We start from the raw sequence: 23,881 nt of genomic DNA, 5'->3' as shown, positions 1-23,881 counted from the left end.
ATACTCAGCACAAATATTATTTAGATAAAACTAAAGTTATTTGCAAATCTAAGCTGCTTTTTTTTCATCTTAGGACTTTGGCTATTTCTAAGCAAACCATATCCTCCTGGATTTCTAAGACCATTTCCTTATGCTATTCTTTTCATGGCAAATGCACGGTACTGACCAGCACAGGTACTGACCTGCCCTCCTGCCTGGTCGCTTTAGGATAGTCCCCCATGCCAGATGCGCACAGCGTGGCACCTAAACTATCATCGCTGACTTGCTTGGACTCCCTCCCAGTGCGAATGCACAGACCAGCCTCCTCTCAATACCTCTGCATTTAGAGTAAAACTCCTAAAGGACTCAGGATAGTCCCCCATGCCAGATGCGCACAGCGTGGCACCTAAACTATCATCGCTGACTTGCTTGGACTCCCTCCCAGTGCGAATGCACAGACCAGCCTCCTCTCAATACCTCTGCATTTAGAGTAAAACTCCTAAAGGACTCAGGGTAAAAGACTATCCTAAGTAAAAGTATATTGTCTGATTAGCGTCTGTGGCAGGAATTAGACAGTACCAGATCTAAACACCAGGCTATTATCTTACTGGTTATCCCAGCAAAAAGAAAAAAACAGCAAGCTGACATTGAACACTGTTACCTTTAAGACCCAGGGAAACTCCTTGTGGTGTAGCTTTACGCGAGTGTTCTGCTTGTTGTGCACGCTCATACTGATGGGCTGGATGCCTCGTGGCGTTGTCTAGCATCGCTTCAGAGTTTGACCTTTTTAAACTGTGAAAACACTGCAAATGTTCTACTTGTTAGCGTCGCTTCAGAGTTAGACCTTCTTAAACTGTGAAAACACTAAGTTAGCGTGTTAGCGTCGCTTCAGAGTTAGACCTTTTTAAACTGTGAAAACACTAAGTTAGCGTGTATTTACTGCATTGTATATTTGAACACTGCTTTACGCGAGTGTTCTGCTTGTTGTGCACGCTCATATTGATGGGCTGGATGCCTCGTGGCGTTGTCTAGCATCGCTTCAGAGTTTGACCTTTTTAAACTAACAATGGAAATGTTGTGTTATATTGTGTAGAATGTGTGTTGCGCTTTTATTTTTTCTCAAATTCACTCTAAAAACCTCATCGTATTAGAGTGTTGCTCAGCCACATTTTCTAAATCTACTATTTCATTTAAAACGCTAATAATCTCTGCCTGCTTGTTAACAGCCTAGATTCATGAGTCGCTTAGCATACTTGTCTTACCTGATTAATTAGACTATCACTAAAGAGCTGTTTGTACTGTTAACTCACATAGGGCAGAAAGTCCAAATAGTTAATGTTTGGTTGAACAAGTCCTACCATTGGTAGCCACACAAAATAGTCATATTTTTACTGTCTCTTAAATATTGTGTTTAACACTGTTAAGACTATGGCAATGCTACTGTATTAATCTCACTATACTAAGGATACCTTGAAGTCTGTTACTAAAGCCACTATCTCTCCCTTATTCTCACTTTAGATAGTCCCCATGCCAGATGCTGGCGTGGCACCTAAACTATCATCGCTGACTTGCTTGGACTCCCTCCCAGTGCGAATGCACAGACCAGCCTCCTCTCAATACCTCTGCATTTAGAGTAAAACTCCTAAAGGACTCAGGGTAAAAGACTATCCTAAGTAAAAGTATATTGTCTGATTAGCGTCTGTGGCAGGAATTAGACAGTACCAGATCTAAACACCAGGCTATTATCTTACTGGTTATCCCAGCAAAAAGAAAAAAACAGCAAGCTGACATTGAACACTGTTACCTTTAAGACCCAGGGAAACTCCTTGTGGTGTAGTCCCGCTCCGCCCTCGCTATTTCGGGCTTGCTCCGCCCCACCCTGCCCCCTATTCCCACCCGCCCCCACTACCTCTACATTTATTAGGTCATTAAGGCCATCCCCCTTTTCACCAACCAATCACAACTGTACCTCACTCTGACTCTTCTCCCTCCCTCCCATTTCTCTTTCTGTCTATACTTCTAAGGCTACTCCCCCTGTCCGCCCGCCTACTAACCTCTCTCCTTTAACGTTCTAGTCTCCCCCCTCCAGCTTTTTTTTCCTTTTTACCAAGGTAATTCCCCCAGCTTACTACACTCACCAACATCTCCTCACAACATGGATAGAAGCTCTTTTACTACCCTTCCCTCCATTTCATTACTCCTTATTATTTCTTATCTTTTAACAAGTTATGAAACTCTAGCCGTAGCAGAAGCCTACATCCCCAAGGGTCATACCGCCCTACACTCCCATAACCCCTCCAATCTCATGCCTCCCTCTCACTACCCTGTTAATAACCCGATTCCCAAGAGAAGCTATCCTACCCTCCGCCACCCTAAAGCACCCACAACAAAGGATAATCTTAAATTACTAATTAAACTCCAAAAAATACTTAATTACTTGAAAAATCCATCACAAAAGATGGTGATATCCACCCCAACCCAGGCCCTAATTTTGACCTAGGCCCTAACACCCTGAAAGCAGCCAGAAGCTCGATGGGCCCTAATTTTGACCTAGGCCCTAACTCCCTGAAAGCAGCCAGAAGCATGGTGGGCTCCCTCCTTATGCTTCACCTCAATCTAAGAAGTATCAATAATAAGGTTCACAACTTGCATGCCTTGCTTGCCACCCACTCCCCTGACATCATGTGTCTATCAGAAACATGGCTCAAACCTAGCACTAAGGATGAAGAAATCATCCCACCTGGGTATAATATCCTTAGGGCCGATCGAATAACTAGAAAGGGTGGAGGAATAGCAGTCATGTTCAAGAACTCCTTGAACATCACAATGAATCCACTCCAACCTCCAAAAATCCCTAACCTAGAACTGATTGCCCTCAAGCTATGCCTAAACAACCAAAAATGTTTTAATCTCATAGTAATTTATATACCACCAGGCAAAAACGTTGAAAACCTAGAACAATCTCTTAGTTGGTTTGCTACCAACTATCCCCAAGAAACCTTAATACTAGGGGACGTTAATATTGATTGGTCCCTCTTCTCCGAACACTCAAATCCTCTCCCCATCAACTTACATGGCTTCTCCCAAAATATTCTATCTCCCACTAGAATTGGAAATACTCAACAAAAAGAGAGCATCATTGCCTGGATTCTTACTAACAAGGATCCAAATAACTATACTGCAGGGACCCTTCCCAACGACCTTAGTGACCACCTTATTACCTTTATTATAAAACACAAATGTCCTACTACAAACCATCCCCTAACCAGATTAGTTAGGAACAGTAAGAATTTTGTCCCAGACCGATTTCTTGCAGACCTCAAAGCATGTAATTGGACCATCCTAAAAACTCTACCCTTAGATGAGAGTGTGTCATACTTTAACGACACTTTCCTCAAGATACTTGACGCTCACGCTCCTCAGCGACTTACTAGAACTAAGGAACGTATCGCACCTTGGCTAACAAAAGATACTAAAACCAAAATTAAACTCCGAGACCAGGCCTGGAACAAATGGAGCACTACTAAAACCCCCCTAGATCACATTAAGTTTGTACAGCTTAGAAACTCAACCAAAGCAGCCGTTATGTGGGATAAAAAACAATATTTCTGTCACCTCCAAGACAAACACCAGCATAATCCTAAAAAATTCTGGGCTGGATTTAATCACCTCCTTCATCCAGGTAAATCTACCACCCCCACCCCGGAGAAACTCATGGGCAAAGATCCAGGTGATATAGCCAACACTTTTAATTCTTTTTTTACCGAGACCATCCAGTCCCTCGCCAGTCAGCTTACTACTTCTCCTCGGCTGTAACCTTAACTAAAGACCCAACTCAACCCTCCTTTAACCTACAACCAACATCCACCTCCTACATTCGAACCCTCTTGAAAAAACTCAAACCAACCACCTTAGTGGCTGACTTACTCCCAGCAAATTACTTACAAATAGCATCTGACGCCATAGCCTACCCTGTTTCAATCTTGATCAACCGGACCATCTCTGAAGCTTCTATTCCCTCAATCTGGAAAATCTCTTATATTATCCCTCTCCATAAAGGAGTGTCCTCCACTGACACATCTAACTACAGACCCATAGCTATACTGTCTCCTCTAGCCAAAATCATGGAACGCTGCGTTCACAAGCAACTCATTACCCATCTTACTCGAAACAACCTCCTGTCTAACACCCAGCATGGCTTCCGCCCCCACCATAGCACAACCACTGCTCTCCTCTCCTTTGTTGACTCAGTCAACCACAACCGCAATAATAAATTAATATCCTCTGCGCTCTTTCTCAACCTTTTCGAAAGCCTTCGACATGGTCAATCACCAACAGTTGCTCCACACACTGGAAACCTATCACCTTAGCAAATCAACCATAAGTTGGTTTAACGCCTATCTCTCTTGTAGAAAACAGGCGGTTCAGTAGCAAAACAGGCTATCAGACCTACTCCCCACTAACATCGGTGTTCCCCAAGGATCTATACTTGGTCCCCTACTTTTTTCCATATTTATAAATGGTCTACACTCCATCATTCCCAAAGCCACCTGCATTCAATATGCAGACGACTCCACCCTGATCTGCTCTGACGTCTCTCTCACCAAACTCCAAGTCACAACCCAAAACTGCTTTTCCGTAGTTGAAAAATGGTTCTCGGAACTAAAACTTTTACTCAACCCAACCAAAACCAAATTACTTCTATTTTTCCCCACTCCAATTACCTCTCAAGGAAAAGAACCTCCTAATACCAACAACCCAACCTTTCATGTGTCCTCCAACAATGGGACCATAATCGAACCTGTCTCCCACACCAAACTACTAGGGGTGACCATAGACCACAAGCTGAAATTTGATACGCATGTCAGCCTGACCATTAAGTCGGTAAACAAGAAACTCGGGTCCATGTATAGAATAAAGAACTTCTTAACCCCGCACACCAAACTAACTATCGCCCGGACCCACCTCCTCTCCACACTCCTTTTCGCCTCCCCGATATTCTCCTTCCTCAACAAGAGAGAGCTCAATAAACTATCTAAAACCTATAACCATATAGCCAGATTCATAACAGGTATGCCCTATCGCACCCATCACTGCCAAAATCTAAGGACACTGGAATGGTTAGAACTGCCCAACATTCTCAAACTCAACCAACTCACTGAGGCATTTAAAGCAATCAACCATCCAGACAAAACCCCCTCACTGAACAAAATACTTACCCCCTACTCCAACCTTACGTCCCTCAGGTCATCCAAAAGTCTACAAGTACAGACCATTAAATCTAACAACTCGGGAGGTGAGGCACTCTATGCCAATTCCATTGGCAAATCCTGGAATGCCCTCCCAAACAACCTAAGACACATGACCTCTCTTCACCAATTCAAAAAACACCTCAAGGTTCTCCTAAACTCCCAATGGCTATGCCCTTGCTCTAATCCAGACTAACAGCAAACATCCCAGGCCCACTGAAGCCTCTACCCAACCCAAAACCTTAAAGGTCTACAATGTAGCCATGTTAGGCCATCTACATAAGTCTGTACCTCTTTTAAACAATATGTATGACCTACTTGCTTGCTTTATTTTGCCTATGAATGTATTAATAATTACTGATCTGCTGATATTTTGTCTATCGACTTATGTTCTTTGGAGCTTTTCTCCCCGGGCCTCTACTGAAAATGGACATGTATCCAGCTAGACTAGCCCGGTCAACAAATGTAAAATAAAATAAATAAAAATAAAATGTCTTACCTTGCCTGTAAAGGCACATTATACTAGGGAAATTGCCTCCACTGGTGCTTTCTTCAAGGGTTTGGATACCAATTCCATCCTTGAGGCTACTACTTGGTCCTCTGTTCACTAAACATTGTAAGTTGGATGTTATTTACAGGGCCAGAGCTGGCATTGCCAGAGCTATCCTGCATGAGTGTGTGTAGGGTTCCTTTGTACATTCCTCCTCCCAGGCTTCCTCTTAAGCTCTTGTACTCTCTCTTAGGTGAAGAATACTGCAACAGTGAAATGGAAGGACATTACAGTTATGTCAAATCTTACTGTAACAGCATATGTCCTTTTCTTTGGAGTTGCAGTGTTCTGTCCCTCCAGGCTTCTCCCTCTGTCCTAGCTCTTGACCTGTATTCTGGTTACCTTCTTGGCCAAGGGGACATTCTTCCTTCTTCATTCTGGATGCACGTGTTCCTCTTTGTCCCTGAGGGTATTCTCTCCTCCTGGGGATATTTCATTTCTGAGTGTTTGAATGTCTATGTCACCTTTATGCCCTACTTCTTGCTTGAGGAGCATACATATAACATGTAGCACCTATAAGAGCTAAAGGCTTTGTATACTGGCTGGACATTGGGCTACACTTGGCAAGAGATCCTTTAAATGAAGAATACTGCAACACTAAAGAGAAAGACATCTACTGTTGTGGTAACATTTTATATAACTGTGTTTTCTTCCAAAACTAATTTTTCTGAACCAGCTAGTATTACAGCAAACTACTTGTACCATACCTTTATAATCGTTATCGTTGCATATGATTGCTTTCCTCTACAGACGTATGAACAGTGGCTGATTCAGTAATCTTCTTGGTTTCTTACACATTAGAATACTTATTATCAAATCTTAACCCTGCAAATGATCTCATTGAGATACTCTTAAGGTCTTTCGTACCCACCTTAGCCTCCCCAGGCTGACCCTGACCTACATTTGTTGTGGAGAGTAAAGATACTGGTGCAGTATCATACTGCTGCTGGGAATTGTGCCCTAACCCCATCACCACCACCACCACTACCCTACAGCAGTGTTTCAGCTTATGTGCATCTTCCGGACTAATTGTCTTACTGTTTGCTGCAAGTAGCTCACCAGTGTATTAGTGGCACTATTGCAGCAAGCCTACTTAGTCTCCCTCCCTTCTCCCAGAATGGGTTAGTCATCATCTGCCATTGATTCCCGTCATCCCCTGCCCAGTATGTCCAGTGCTCATGCTGCATTTAGAACACGGGTCATCTGTGGCAGACTTAAGGCCTTTGTCCGTCTGTGCCATGGGACTGGTTTTGCAATTCTACTTTTTATACTATATTTAAACTACTGTTAAAACATTTGTATTTTGTTATGCTTAATCCATTGCAGTTGTAGAAATTCAAATGTTCTTTTGTATTACAAAGAATATGATCTTACCCAAATTGAATACTTAGTGACATCACTTTTTCTGTTGCACAGAGTTGTCCATGTAATGATACATCATCACCAAGATCAAGGAGTTCATCTCCTGTGCCAGGGAAAGAAAGCTCTGGAGACCACGTACAGGTATATATAAGAGTGCAGTTTATTTTAAAATGGAAGTTTTTTTTTTAGTAATACCATTTTGTGAAGGTCTCCCAATATTTCTTTGAAACTAATTTTATTCTATTCCTACTATATTTAACTGTCAGCATTTTCAATTTTATTATTGGTCTGTATCTGTAGGAATACGTGTGAGATATAGCCGATTATGTTATGTTAAACATCAACTCTCAAAATGTATTATCCTAGAAAAGCATTACTAGATGAAGCAGCTAGTTTGTAGTTTCAGGATAGGTATTATTTATTTATCGGTGTAATTGTGTGGTACCTTGATGGATATGGTGATATGTGATACTTTTCAGAAACAACTTAAGCCATCAAGAGCAGCTCAAGGAATACATGAAGCAAGTATTATTTCAAATTGCCTCACATAAATTGTTTACAGTCAGTCAACATAGACTTGTGGCATGGCATTGAAATGCAGAAAAGCAAATCCCTTACAAATGAACCCATAGGACTGAAACTGCACATGCCAGTGGAACAGTACAGTTTCATAAAAACACAATAAAAAAAGAAAGCGGGGTTTACTCTCCAGCTGCAAAGCTATGATCTTTAAACTTAAGCTGCAAATGCATTTCATCTAAGCATGCAACATTCATAAACCATAAAAACCTATACTGTCTAGCAACTAAGAAATAAACAGATGTCAGATTCCAAAAAAAAAAAAAATAGTAGTCATTGAAGTTGTCATTTGATTTATTTGCAGCTACAAAACTGCTGTGAATGAAAATGTCATCAGCAAAAGAACACACCATGTTACTCATGATCACTGCAAGAACAGTGAATAACTAGGTATTTAATTTTCAAGGTTAGTCAAACTGCATTAAAGGTCTATAGCAAAAGTAAGTGTTACAGATTGCCTTCAAGCATATCAAATGCCCCCACCATTAACAATACATCAGTATTTTTTTTTTTTTTTTTTTCAGCTTCATAACAACTTGTTTATATACTACAGTGGCAGTTCTTTGAGTCTTTTTTGAAGAGTCACTGTCCAAAATTCCAATGACTTCTAGTGGAAGCAGGTTTGAAAATGAAGAGGTCTGACAGGAAAAAGCTTAAAAATGTTCTTATATTAATTTAGAGAATGTGAGGTGAAAGAATAAGTCGATTGGATCTGAACAACTGGTTATGTACTGTTGTCCAGCCTGTGAACAATCAAATGGCAGATTCCATCCAAATGGAAACCTAGCCCACCTACTCAGTTAACAAATCTTAAAACAAATATAAAAAGTGAAAAGTATACTCCAACATATTATCGCCTTTTAATGTATGGGATCCATGCTAGCCAGTTATATAGAAGATGGCACTAATGTTTGCATGTGGAGTGTAACACAAGTCTACAGATGCAGTTTGATGTTGCTTGAAGCTGTGCATACTCACTTGTAGTAGTAGTGTGAGCAGTTGTGTATATACAGTTGTCAAGCAGAAGTACTGATAGTCATGCCAGTGTTTTTTTAAACAAGAAACATCTTTTTTGAAATTATCACTTATTACATACACAATCATTCATTTATATAAATGAAAACAAACCATATTGACATATTTTCACTTGCAAATGTTTTACATCACAAATAATCTTCTATACGGCCATTGTCATTTGAACAATACATAGCTCATTTAATCTCTGCCTTCCCTTAATCCTCAATTCTCCTCTAAAACGTTATTCTGCATGTATTGTTCCCACAGTTCCCATATTTTCTATGTAATTTGCTCCTACCCTTTTCTAAAGATCCCACTTCCAGCTCTTTTATCTCTGTTACTATATTCCCTACTTCTAGTATTGCTGGTCTAGACTTTGGTTTCCATTTTCTACTAATTGCTTTTTTGGCAACCACCAGAATTAAACTCAGCAAGGCCTCACTATGTCTAGACAATTCTGAGTTTGTATCATAGCTCAAAAAAAATAATTTGTTTATTACACCAATTTGCTCACCCAGTATTTCTGACAGAGTAATATGCAAGAAATTTTTAAAGTCTGCCAACTTATTACACTCCCAAAAAATATGTTCACAATTACCTTTTGTTCCCCATTACACCTCCAGCATTTGCAGTCTACCTGAGGAAAAATTCTTTGCAGTCTGCTTGGTGTATAAAAATACCAATGCAGCTACTTCCAAGCAAAGATCCTAAATCGTCTAAACTTTGTTGTATATTTGGGAGCCATATATATATTGTGTTGTGTATTTGTAAGCCATATATAAATTCTGTCATCGTTTCTTTGTGAATTGCTAATCCAGTCTTTTTTTTCAATCCTTTCTAACGTCCTCTGATAGATTCCGGTAGTTGTCATGCAGTATTTTATATGCCCTACTAATTATCCTTTCTTGAACAGCAGCTTCTGTTCTAGAGTCTACTAAAACACTTCAAATGCTTGTGTTTCACTAAGCATCTCCCTATTCCTTTTATTTGCCTATATTGTGATATCAGTCCTTGATAGGGAAGGCAATCTCTAGCCTGCAGTCCAAATTAATTTTTGCCTCTTCCCATTCCATTACCTTTGCCTGTCTAATTATTTGCTCCCAGTACCTTGGTTCTTTTGCCATTTTCCTCCCATAAATTCCAGCCCCCTCTTGCCTATTCTCTGTAGCCCTAATTGCAGTCATCCCTATCGGCAGAATCTCCTTTCTGCATTCCTGTGTTGCTTAGTTTTTAGAATATTTTCTACTATTTTATGAATATAATATTCTGTATGGTTGTTGTTTTGTTCTCCTTAAGGATCGGCATCCAAAATCCCAGTCTCGTCTTATTTATTGAGCTTCCCCCTGCTTCATCATCACGCTTTTACACTTTGAATAATAGCTTTCTGCTTGTGCTATGTATAGAAGCGTTAACTGTGTAGCTCTGAAATACCCCTTCAAATCAGTTAATCCGAAACCACGTCATTCTTTTAGAAGGATAAATTTATCCCACATGACTCTTGCCCTCTTCTCTTGCCAGATAAAATCTTTCAACTCTTCATTAATTGCTATCCACAACAAAAATATGCCTGACTTGTGTATAAAACTAAAGGGAGTAAAACATTTTCACTGCTTGCATCTTGCTATCCATATCCATAAAACCAGAGCTACCAATTTCTCAGTTTTTGTTTTATCTTTTGATTAGTCTCTTCCCACACATCCTTTGTTGCCATAACAGAATCCTTTTTAACCCATACTCCTAAGTACTTCACTTTACCATGTCTCCATAAATATGGGTATTGCTGACTCAAGTAATGTGCAGGTACATAGCTTACAGCTGTTGCCGTTGTTTTGTCTTCATTAATTTTGTTTCCCAAAAAGACTTGAAGTTGTCAAAGAATGTTCCACAACATTGAAATGCCCTTTGGTTTTATCAGGTACAAAATAATATAATCTCCAAATAAAGCCAGCTTTTCTTACCATACTAGTTATATCCTTGAATTTCTGAGTCCATTATTTTCTTTGCCAATGGTTATGGTTATAAATGTAGCACAAATAACAAAGGGAAAGAAGACACCCCTGTTTCGCTTCTCTATTCAAACAAAACTTAACAGAGAGGAACCCACCCACTTTATTTTTCACCTCCAATCCCTCACCTGTCCTCCTAATCAACCTCATAATTTTATCGGGGAATGCAAATGCTTCCATTGCCCTGCTCATAAAATCTCAGGTTACTTTGTCAAATGCCTTCTCTGCATCAAGACCCACCAACAACAGTGGTATTTTATTGTATTCTGCTTCCCTCTGGATCATCATTGTTCTATTAATGTTGTTGAATGTTTGCCTCCCCTCTACAAAACCACATTAATCCATATATATTCATTTTAGCATCAGCTTTGCCATTCTTTTAGCCTTTATAAACATAAACACTGTATAATAATTGTTTAGAGTTGAAATAACTGGATCTGATGGGTCTTTACCATTGGTAGCCACCACTGTTTTTTTCCAGGGTATTGGTGCTTCTCCTTCTTTTAAAATACAGTTAAACAAAACCTTCCAGATATTTATCATTTTTCCCTCCTGGCTCCCAAACTTCCACAAGAATGCCATCTATTCCTGGGGACTTTCCTGTAGATTGGTTATACATCACCATTTTTATCTCATTTCCTCCTGTCCTGTTAGTAAGTAGTGTCTCATTTTTTTTGTTACACTGCATTTTTATTTTATTTATTATTGGTGCATGATCTGAAATAGTTATTGGATGCTTATCAAAACTTTCATTTAAATGCACATGTTCCTGTGAAATATAATTTCTGTCTAGCCTAGCTCAGTTTTTGTACTTGGGGAATAATATGTAAATTCACTCTAAACTCCTGCTACTGAATTCATATCTTTCATGTCAAATATTTTCATAGCTTTCTTCAAGTATCTGTCCTCTTTTGTTATATTTTCCCTTCTGGGTCCCCCAGATACATCTTCACTGCTGCAAATTAAATTCCAGTTTCCACCTATAAGTAATATTCCCTGTTGAAAGCTGTTTAATTCTCCCAGAATTTTCTTAACCTCTATTATAGCGGTTTTAGGTGGAATATAAATGCATGCCAGTGTAATGCTCATCCTTCACCAGTATCCCCTTAGTACTACCATTGTTATCTTTTTTTCTTCTTCTGTCATTGTTGGAGCTCCTCATACAGTTAATATAAACACTTCCCTTTTCCTTTGTCCCAGCTATTCCTCTGAATAACCATCGTGAAATCCTTTTTTTTATCAAATTCACATGCTCACTTCTTTCCAAGTGTGTCTCCTGTAGTATTGCTATCTGCACTCTACATTTTTTCAATATAGTTCACTACATTTTTGTATATGTCTGTGAGACCATTTACATTTAAAGATAATGTAGAAAGTGTTTTCATTATGTTAAGACATTATTATTCCTACTGGTTATGTGTAACAGCCTTTTTTAAATGTCTAATTTCAGCTTTTGTTTTACGTGCATACACTATTTGCCAGATTGCTCTTGTATACAGTTGTTTCTTGTCATATCCATTTGAACCTATGTTAGATCTTACAAAACGTATACAGTTGTTTCTTGTCATATCCATTTGAACCTATGTTAGATCTTACAAAACGTTTTGTTTTAGTGAAAACTCTCAAAAAAAAAGCACTGCCCCAGAACACCACTAAAATCTATTAAATTAATACTAGCACACAGAATTATGTACATCTTCAAGTATTGAAGTTTAATCCTCCTAATAGGAGCAGTTGCCCCAGACTGACAGCCACACTCACAGACTTGGATTAAGCTGTAATGAAGGTGATCCATGCTAAGACGCATGGTATAACCTGTCATTCTACTTCCACTAAGTGCTGTCTGTTTTGGCCTTATTTTTACTCTTCTCCCAGATTAGAAAATCACTTGATTTCTTTCAGAAAACATGGTCTCCCAGCCATTGAAAGAAAGAAATGTTCTGTTTTTATTGCCCCTTATCAGATTGTGTCCATAGAGACATGAGAACCAGATAGACAGTTGCCTACAAGCACTGCTAGAGGAAAACCTTTTATTATATTTAATGTTTTTTTGTGTGTGTTTATTTGCTTCCCCTTAAAACTTGTTACTAGCTCAAGCCAAGGGCCTTAATCCAGTCATTCCCCTTATGCAAGAGTAAGAAAAGGCACATATTTTTTTCTTGTCTCATGCTCTTTTGTCCAGATGTTTCTTCTGTTTTTATATTGCCGTGCCTACATTTCGTAAAACTGAACAAGGAGAAAGAAAGGGGCACCTGTTTACTTTCATATCCGATTACACTAAAAATTAACTGAGAAAACTTTATAGCATGCAGTTTATGTCATGTATTATAAAAAATACTACTGTTAAGAGCACATTTTTGTTATACTTACATTTAGATCTTTCTTTCTTCCCTCTTCCCCTCTCCTAAATGTTCTTCCAAACATTGACATGAAGTAGGACATATGCTTTGGAATCCCCTACAAGTTTAACAAAGTCAGAGAAGTCCAATATTTTGTTCAGTCATGTTTCACAAATGTAATTAATGCTTTGTAATCCCACATTTGTAAATTTTTGAGTTGCTAGTTTTGTTAGTTGATCTCCATCTCCCATATCCAGTCTCTGCTTCATTTCAAATGTACTCTTAGATCTTCTAGTCAACTCTTGTGCTTTTTTTCCCTCTCTTAAGCATTTTCCTTGGAAACATTTGAAATGGTTTCACTGGCAATCTCTGTATGGGCTTTATTACCAGAAGAACAATCTGTTTGATAGCTCACTTTTTGTTGGACAAACTTTTGTATTTCCTCCCTAGCATGTTCTGCATCAAAAGTGATATTGACTGTCTAGGAAAGAATATTCTGAAAATAGTTTGATACAGCAGCTTGAATCGCACTTTTGTTTCTCAGCATTCCCTGATTACTGGAATAATTTTTCTCCTCTTCTGCCTGGTGTACAGTGAGTAATCATTTTCCACAAAGCACTCTACTGTCTCCCACTTTTAGTACTTTGTCCTTCTGGAACAGTTCTGTCAGAATCAACTCTAGCTGATGGTAGGATTGCATCTTTACTGTTAAAGGTCTATATTGCTTTCTCATGGCCAGGTTTGGAACATACACATGATTTGTCTTTTCAATTAACAATTCCTGCTATGGAGTAGTAGTCCAGCTACTTATTTGTGCTTTCATAAAATTAATACATTCTGTTCTTTCCAGTTTCTCTTGTACAGCAGAAACTCTGAGGTTTTCCCTATGTGCTCTGACTAATAATTCTATTGTTTTTTTTTTTTTTTTTTGAAGTATTTCTTCTTGAGCAGTCTCCTGCTCAGCCATCTTTTTCTTCATTTTCACCTCTGTTTTTTGCATTTTTATCAACTCATCTGAATATCTGTTTAAAGCTTCTTCCATTTTCCAGCCTTCTGTTGTTTGAGTCGATAGACTTCTTCAGTGTTTCATTTATTTTAATCATCTCTGAGTACATTTGACTTATTTTTTCATCTAGATTACTGGAGGTCATGTCTTGCACCAAATATGGAGCTTGCACTGTTTTTTGCTGAACAGCTGCAGAATTCTTCACAGTCAGTGTTTTCTCCTTACCGTTTGTGATTGATTTTCTTTCAGGTTCTTTGGATTTCTTTTTTGCCATCATCCAGGCAGTTCACTTACTAGCCAGTTACTAAAATTTGCCCAAAAAAGACAAGTTCAGTGGCTCTCTTTTTTGAATTTCTCCTTTCACACTGTGAGAGATAAAATTAAGCAGTTGCTCAGTGTGCAGCTTTCTTGAAAGTCCCGGTGTTGGTGCTGAATTTTGAATTAAAAGCTAGGCCTTCCTGAGTTCCAGTTCCACCTAACTAGAGATGTAAAAATCTTAATTATGAAGTGTTGTAATGCAGTGTCATAGTGTGAAACAAAGAACATTCTGATCAGACTGCATCACTCTGTCTCCACACATGTATTTAACTTGTGTAAAAGTATGCAGTATGGGAATGAAGTGATAGTAATGATCCCGCATCCAAAGCAGTTTGTCAGTGATTCTGATATGTCATATTGGTTAGTGTGGGTGTATAGCTGTTCTTGGTAGTTATGGTGAAAGAAGTATTGCTGATTGAAAATGTTATTGTTATTCTGTCAGTTGTCTGTATGTGTATGTGCTCTGTCCTTGAGCATAGAGTTCATTATTTCCAGTGTACACTAGGTTTTCTTACTATGTGTTTCTGGAAGCAGTTTCAATGGTGCAACAACAAGTACCACACTCATCTTTGGTGCTGAAAGATCGGAAGGCTATGGGTTCTTTCCCAACCCAATTGCATAGATTAATTTTCAATACCAACTTTGCAGTACAGCATAAGGGGGCTGCTGCACTTCTGAGTGTGTCTTCCTTCGTATGAGGCATTAAACCAAGGCCCCATCTGCCTGAGATAGTGGTAGCTCAGGTGGATGTAAAAAAATCCCATGGTACCTATCAACAAGAGTCGTTTTAATATGTATATACATGTAAGTTCGAGTTTTCAGTAATTCGAGATTCTGAAGTGAAACCATATATATATATATATATATATATATATGTGTGTGTATGCATATGTATATATATATATATATATATATATATATATATATATATACATACATACACATGGCTTATGAACAATGCATAATATTTACATATCTATGTTATTTACAAATATTTACAAACTTTTACATTTTATACATTATTTTAAATGTGTCCCCCCACCCTTTAGTCCACAACCAGCATAATATATTCTCCAAAATCTTTGCCAATACCCATTTTCCGTTATACTTAATTTTATTAACTCTTTCAGTCCATATTGTCCATGTGACATTCTGTCCATTTTTTTAGCTTCTTCTTGTTTTTTACCACTATAGAAACCAAATTCAATCATATTCATGTTTATCTGTTTCACTTTTTTAAAATCCTTTAACATATTATATTTACATGTTCCATTCCATAAATCTTTTGCCCTTATACAATTAAAAGCACATGATCTGATGTTGAGAAAAAAACAGCTGACCAGGAATCCAAAGACCACAGCAAATGAATCCAACAATGGCAGAAACCACTCCAGTTTACAGTTGTTGTAGAAAGAAACAATCCTTTATTGGCAAAACCACTGCAACTCATGGTTAAGTGCCTTTGTCTAAACATAGACTTCTTCAGAACCCTGAAAACTCCTCTAAACACTGAATTTAAAAGTTCAGAGTAGTAAAACCATACCCAGTTCCAATATTCGGAACTGAACCCATCAGTCAAGGATAAATAAAGATGGACAACATCGATGGAACATTATGGTAAGTACATAACTTCATTTTCAGTAGTTTAATTTCCCCCACATGCATGAATATTCTGTCTTGTTTCCTTTTATATGGCATGTTTGCCTAACAGGCAAATTTCTTATGGACAATCTCCATAAGAAAACATTGGATTCATGAATCTTTGTATACCATAGAAATCTCATTTTTATTGCCTTCTTTTTTTCTATTTCTAAATCTTTCCATGGATCCGTATAATAAAAAGCTTTCATAATATTCTGGAACCATTCTTTTCTTTCCTTCTCAACCTTATCTGATTTTAATTTCCATAACATGGTTTTATTGTGATACTAGTTAAATTCTTCATTTGCATCTTCTTTAAGTCATTTACCTGCCTCCATTTTCTCCCAAAACTCTTGACGTTTGTTTTTTGACAATAGTATCAATAATATTTTCTCCTTTTATGTAACAGTTCAAGGTTTTGTATAAGTTCATTGATGCTGCATACACTGTAGGATTCAACAACCCTTGTCCTCCTTGTTCTATTATCATATATAATATTCCTCTCTTAACCAGATTCAACCTGGAACCCCATGTAAAAGAAAATATGTTCATTATCTCTTTTTCATATTTTGTAGGAATCATGTAATTATTTGCTATATAAGCAATTTTTCTTATCATCATTGTATTTATCAAGTAAGCCTTATTCCTAAATGAAAATCAAAATGATTTGCAAAATACTGTCATCTCTGTTATTTCTTTGAATAATATTTCCATTTTTCTTCTACATACACATTTTATCCACACTTAATTCCCAAAACACCTATAAACTCCATATTAAATTTTATGTCTTTAATGTTTCCTATCAGACAGACCAAAACCTTCATTTTTTTCTTTATTTATACATAATCCAATTTCATTTAATAATACATTTTACTTTTGAATGACTGTTTACATATTATTACTTGTGATTGTTACAATATCATCCACATTGGTATACATTACTGGTAATTGTGGTTCATTCAGTTTTCTATATCCTGCCTTGTCTGTCATTTTATTAATATAGTTATCATATTCATAATCAGTGAAAATGTAGTCTGCACACTGGGCCAGAAATCAAGGAGCCTGAATCCTCACCACTGACACTGGAGAGGGATTTGCACTTGGAATACAAATGGATACACTCAGTATTTCCAGATGCAGCCTTCTCTGCGTAAAGCCCAGTTCCCCTTAAGAGCATACAGGGGACACACATAGTCTGTAGTCTGGTTGTCTCTATCTGTCTCCCTCCAGGTCCCCAATAAGACTTCCCAGTGGTACAGCTGTAGGGTTAGGTCCTCAGCCAAGTGTCCAAGCCAAAATCTACAGCACCCTCCCTGTAAGCCCAGTGCTTTGTGTCATGCTACAAGTAGCTGACACACACATACACTGTGAGATTTGATTTTTCTCACACACACACACGCGCACACACACACACACACACACACACACACACACACACACACACACTTGGGAAAGGCTGGCACAGATTTACCTGCTGTGCCCCTTCTGTCCATAGTATAAGGTAGTTATCACCACCACCAGACACTCCACAATCAGCTACTCTAATGTCCTTAACTGAGGGGGTCGAATTATATTGTGTTATTAATACTAATACATATAGTAGTAGTTGACAGCTAGGCCTTCTAGAGTGGCCCACACAGTGTCACCAAGTAAATATAAGCATTCTCTGTAAAGTTTAAATACTTTCTACAAGGACCAGCCACAATAAAAGTTTTAGATATATTTAATAATAAAAGAAGAAGAAAATACTAAATATATATTTATAGTAAACCACAGAGTTCAAATCACAGGAAATATTGAAAATAACACTGATGGTCAGACTCATACAAATAAAGAAAAACAATTTCTAAACTAAGCTGCACTATATCCCTGACTGAATCTAGACAAATTACTATTCCCTAATAACTTACTTGATATAGCAAGGCATAATGAAATACATGAGCAGTCTTTCTAGTCAGGTTCCTCTTCTTCTTCTTCTTTCGGCTTTTCCCGGTTAGGGGTCGCCACAGCGGATCATCTGTCCGCTCATGATTGGCAGTGGAGTTTTACAGTGTCGAGTTGCCAGCCCGGTGCCCAACCTTCCACAGAAGGCACGCACATCCTCACACTTAGGGCCAATTTAGATTGTCCAATCCAATCTGTATTGTTTGAAGTTGTAGGTCTCCAGTTCCTTATTTCATCTTTGTCTCCTTTTTTCCATATAAATGTTATAACTCCTATGCATATTTCTTTATAGTTTATTCTTATTTCCAACCATTCATTCAATACTTCTATGAATTTAGCTTTTTGAAAATATCATTATACATGTTATATTCAATATCATGTAAGTCTGTTGATGTCTTCATGTTTCTTTTAATGCTTCATTTAATTATTCATACTTATACTTTTTTCTAGAAATATTTAATCTGCTTGTTTCATATTTTGTTTTGTTTTTTTTTTGTTTTTTTTAGTTTATAAATCAAATACATATTCCTTAATGATTTATTTTATACATGCCTGTGTTTTTACTTGTATTCCTTCTTTATTCTTGAACTCTGTTATTATTCTTTTTTCTTCTTTAACCAATTTACTTAAATAAGGCACATCTTCTTCATTTTTTCCCTTGAAAACAATATCTTTGTTTATATAACAGCTTATTGATCTTTATATTATATTTTTCTTTTACACAGAATATTCTGTCTTTGTTTACTATATCTTAATATTTATTGAGTTAAAATTGTATATGCTTTTTTTTCTTTCTTTCTTTTGTTTTCACTACATTATTAAAAACATACTTTATATTTTTCTTTAAAGCTAATCCACCATGTGGTCCAATTTTCATAAAGCTATCCCATACCTATTTGATTCTCCAATAGTGTATATATTACTTTCTTGTCATCTTGTTCTAATTCTTTTTCAGCTAATCTTTTAATTCCTTTTCCTATTTTTGTATAATCTTCCTTTTCATGTATTTTTATCCATATTGCTAATTGATCAGAAAATCCAGTGTTTTTCACTCCTTGGTGTATAATTTTTAACCCTTCTGATATCAAAATTTAATCGATTTCAGTCATATTCTCATTTCTGTTAGAGGTCCAGTGATTACAGTCCCATACATATAATTTGCCATATTTCATGATTTCATTAACTGTTTTAACATCATATCCTTTTTTACTGTTCATTCTTAAATCACAGTTAAAATCTCCTGCTATTGTTATATTCATGTTAACACCTACATAATTTAATAGCATTCTGAACATTTCTTCTCTTTCTGTTTTGATGGTATATGCATATGAAGCAATAATTCTGAAAACACTACTTTTCCATCTTAAATCTATTAAAGTAATGCGTCCTAATTTCACTATTGTGACATCTAATATGTTATAGTTATCTTGGCATAATATATATATGCCCAAACACATTTCCTTTCCCATATTCCAAATAAGTTCCATTCCATAATGTTTTCTTCTTGTACTCTTTCTTCCAGTGTTAATCTAATACCCTCCAATATAATCACATTAGCATCCAATAATGCACACCATTCTAATGTCAATTCTCCTCTTAACATTTTTCATACTATTCACATTAATAGCTAATATTTTCAGTTTCTAACAAAGAAGGGGAGAGAAAATAAAAGGAGGAACTCATCCTTTACCTTTTTATGCTCTTTGACTAACATACATTTGGGTATTTTCTTTTCCTTTCTTTAACTTTTTTTCCTGTAGAATTCTTTCTTCCTTTCACTGTTTGCCAGTCCACATATTCATCTTCAGTTATATCATTTTTTCTTCCTCTCCTTTATTTTTACCTTCTCTAACATTTGTATCTGTAATCTTGTCCACCTCATTCTGAGTTACTTTTTCTTATACTGTATCTTTTTTTTTTGTTCCACATCTTGTATAACCTCTTCTACAATTTGTTGCTCCTCATTTTCAAAATCTAACCAAACATGTCCTGTATTACCACACTTTTTACAATTCATTTCACATTTTTTGCTTCATGCCGTGTCTGTCCACATATAAAACATTTCCTTTTGTTGCTTTCACTAATCAAGTGATCATCTTTATCGTAAAAAAAAAAAAGCAGGTTTTAGGTTGACCTCTATATTTAACAAAACCTCTATTACCATTCACATTTGTAATACTTGGTATATGCTTCACACTATTATTTTCCATTTTCATTATAACCCTACATTCCCAAACTCCAGTCCACAGTCGTCTTTCATCGTAAATATTTGTAGTGTCCATCACATCTTTGCAAACAGTCATTAAATGTATTTTTAATTCAGCAGCCTGTACATCTGTTTTAAACTGCACCATTATAGTTTTCTTCGTTTGTCTAAAAAAAGCTTGAATAACATATTCTGACCAAGGATAGACATTCTTTTTTAACTCATAATTTCGTAAGAAATTCTTCATATAGTGTCCATTTTCAAATAATAAGTCACAAAAAGTGTCTTTTTTAATCAAAATAAACTGTCTTACCTCTTTTTGCAGAAACACCCAGTGGCGCAAACAGTGAGTCCCAGACTTCATACCTGTCAAGTTCTTTGTCCTTTATACTACTTATTCAAATGGTATTCCCTTTCTTAACTTCTTTTTTCTTCTCCTTTTCCGTCTCCTTCTGTAACAGTTTGCACATAGGTCTTCTCTTCCGATTCACTTTTTCTCCCTTCTATTTTCTCCATTGTCTCACTCCACAATGCTGCTACCCCATTCTCTGGCACACTCTGTTCTTTTAACTGCTCCAGATCATCATCCTACAAACCCTTGGACTGGTGGGTTGTAATAATACTTCCCATTTGATTCTCTGACTCACAAACAGCTTCTGCTGAAACACCTCTTCAGTATCAGCTAGCTGTTGATCCACCACATTGCTCAGTTTCACATTCTCTTTCTCCTCCAATACAGGGGCTTTGACAATTTTTGCATCTGTCATCACATTTAGTAGTGTTGCTACCATTTCCGAACTGCCTAACAGCTCATTCAACAAGGTTTCTTCCTCTATTGCTCTTCCGGTTTCTCCGGGCCACCTTTGCACCTGGAATGGAAACCAGAAGATGATAGCATCACACGCAATGTTTTCCCCCTATGCAAGACTAGGGGAAGTTCCCCCAATGCCCTGGCTAAATTTCCCCTAGTTGTGACCACCTCAGGCTAGCCCTGAAAGGAGGCAGTAGCCTAGTTGGACTCACTCTGTCAACTAAGAATGAATAAATAAAAATAAAAAAATTCCAGATCAGGCTTTCAGTGTTGGATTATTTGGGTTTGAAAATTTTGGAACAAGCAGCACTTTTAGTATCTGTATACTAGAATTTGAACAGAAAGATACAGAATTATATTGATTAAACTATGAACATAACTAAGGTGAACTAGGGTATTCCAACATGTAGGATGGAGAGAGAGAAAACATTAATGAATGCTCCGGCAGACTTTAGAAGAACCAATTAGAGAGGAAAAAACTTGACTTTGTGTCAGCAAATACAGACACAGTGCGAAGTATGAAATTGAAGAAATGCACATCAAGGTAGTGACTACTTAGTTGTCTGTTTTATCACTAAAGAGAGTTAGGATATGGAAAGTGGCAAGAATATTAATTTCTTAGGGCATATTTCTAGATTTAGACAAGCAGAAGGAAAAATTGAAAAGGTAGATTGAGATGAGGGGGAAATTAATTATGCTTATTATTGAAAAAGTAGCTGGACAGCATGCATACTGTATTTAAATTCTAAAATGCTAGTTAAAAAGAGAAGTCTTACAAAACATTTGTGCACATGTTCCATAATACAAAGTGTCATGGAAAATATATGCCATGCCATGTGAAATGAAAAAGATTGGTCACTTTAAACAGAGTTGCAGAATCACAGAGGTTCATTTTTCAGTTTGCAGAAGTTAAGACAAAAGGCACTGGAATCATTTGTGCATCAAAGCTGCTCAACCCAGAAAAGAAGTCAGTGGTACAGTAAAGCAGCTGACACTAACTGTGGAGAATATTTATTAAAACTAAATGTCAAATAAAGAGTTAGTAACCTTGTAGAGAATACTTATTAAAATTATATTTCAAGTAAAGGGAAGTGGAAACAGTTTCAAAGCAGAAGCTTTGAGAAAAAGGGTACCACGAAGAACATTGGCCACACTGCCAAATTCTAAAGAGCAGTATTACTGCTTATATTCCATAATGTTGTGCACTGTTGGCAGTGTATATAGTTCCCCGTGAAATGGGTTTGTCTGGTTCAGTTTAGCCCCTTAACTAATGACCGTTTTCAAAAGGACTGTGCCAAAAATCCCTGACTCTTTTGGTGAATTTTTTTCTCTCTGCACATAAATACCTTTGTCTCCAAAATGGCGAGACATATTATCATGATATTTTCAGGGAATATTATTGGGGGAATTACTTATACAGAACACCATTAGATTGTGTTCCTGATCTGAAGACGAAAGGAGCATCTGAAAAAAATATATTTTAAATGTATGCCATAGCTTACAAAAAAACAAAAATGTAATAGGCCTGAAATTATAACAGAACTATATATTTATGGTTTGATAGCATTTATGTATGTTACTGTGAAGATAACTGAACTGATAGGTGCAATTAAAAAGCAGACTGTTTTGCAAATGTTGCAGTTTGTCAATTTTAAGTCATCATTTTGGCATTTGATCCATTCTGCAAATGTTTGCTTCAGTGCTTCAACAAAGAGTATGGCAAGACACCTGGTTGCTCAGACTTTGTGCATTGTCTGAGCTAAGATTAATTGCAACATGTAGACATCACTGCCGCACACATATATGCATCTCTATTAGAATAAGTGAAATATGCATATTTGGTTATAACATTTAAAATGACAAAATGTGTTTCTTTTTCAGAGAAATGAGTACTACTTTTAGTTCTGCTTTCATCTTTTGATAGGGTTCAGCTATATACTGATTGTCTCAATGAAAATATATTAAATGTATAAATTTGTTCTGAATCAGATTGCAAAAATACAGGGCAGACAAATGGTTGCATGGACCTACTGTTAGTACCTTGGAATATGGGATGTCATATTTGAAGCCATTTGAAACTTTCTGTTAAATTTCTCATAAAATATGTTATGACTCTCATTTGTATAATACACATAGTTGTTAATATCAGATGTAATTGCATCTATACAAGTTTATCTTCATTTAACGTGCATGTCAGTGCTTGATTTTAAATGGGATGAACATCAATCCTGTTACCAAATATTCTCATTTTCTGGAGATATACATATGATTTTTACTTGTAATGTAATGTTCTTAAAGCTAAATTCCATGCATTGCTGCATTCCCCACCCTTCAGAGAAGTTATGTATTCACCAGTAATGGAAGTAGCATGTTGTGCAACATTCCCTGCTCTCACTGTTAAATGCCTATGAATCCCTGAGTTCAGTATGTTAGCATAAAAAGCCCTTTTACTGCCCCTCCCCCCATTTGACAGTTTTTTAATGTACCGTTCTGGGAATTAAAATAGAATACTCTGGTGTGGAGTAATGCTGAGAGTCCTAGTCTGCCTTTAGGGATTTAATTGGAGCTCAGTTCTGAAATCTATCCCCACCACACCGCCACCCTCAGTACTGGGAGTTTAGGTCATGAAATATTTCCTGTGATAAGAAGTTCCCTTTTTTGGTGAAATGTATATTATTTTACTTACAATGTGTTTACAACTCAGGTCAGACACATTCTTGAAATATCCTGCATTCTCCACATTCTTCAGAAGTTATATACCCACCTCCAGTGGAGTCCAGTTATGATGCATGATTTTGTGCTGTTATTGTGAAATTCCTATTAAATTCTACCTTTTGGTACCTCTGTACAAAATGTCTCTTTAACAGTTCATAA

The 23,881-nt window shown here is 37.0% G+C and overlaps 1 protein-coding gene across 1 annotated transcript in view; it reads left to right on the top strand.

Annotated features, from left to right (window-relative positions):
* Positions 1 to 23,881, top strand: part of RAI14 (retinoic acid induced 14) — a gene marked incomplete in the record, with an annotated part of 1,743,343 nt that overhangs the window by 1,414,572 nt on the left and 304,890 nt on the right. The window contains 1 exon segment of the mRNA XM_044070211.1: positions 7,195 to 7,281. Within this exon segment, the coding sequence (XP_043926146.1) occupies positions 7,195 to 7,281 (87 nt within the window).

The sequence above is a fragment of the Protopterus annectens genome, chromosome 1.part0, assembly GCF_019279795.1.
Source record: "Protopterus annectens isolate FY-2018-M chromosome 1.part0, PAN1.0, whole genome shotgun sequence".
NCBI classification, from domain to species: Eukaryota; Metazoa; Chordata; order Ceratodontiformes; family Protopteridae; genus Protopterus; species Protopterus annectens.
Note: the sequence above shows the minus strand (reverse complement) of the source record. Positions and strands in the feature narration are given on the sequence as shown.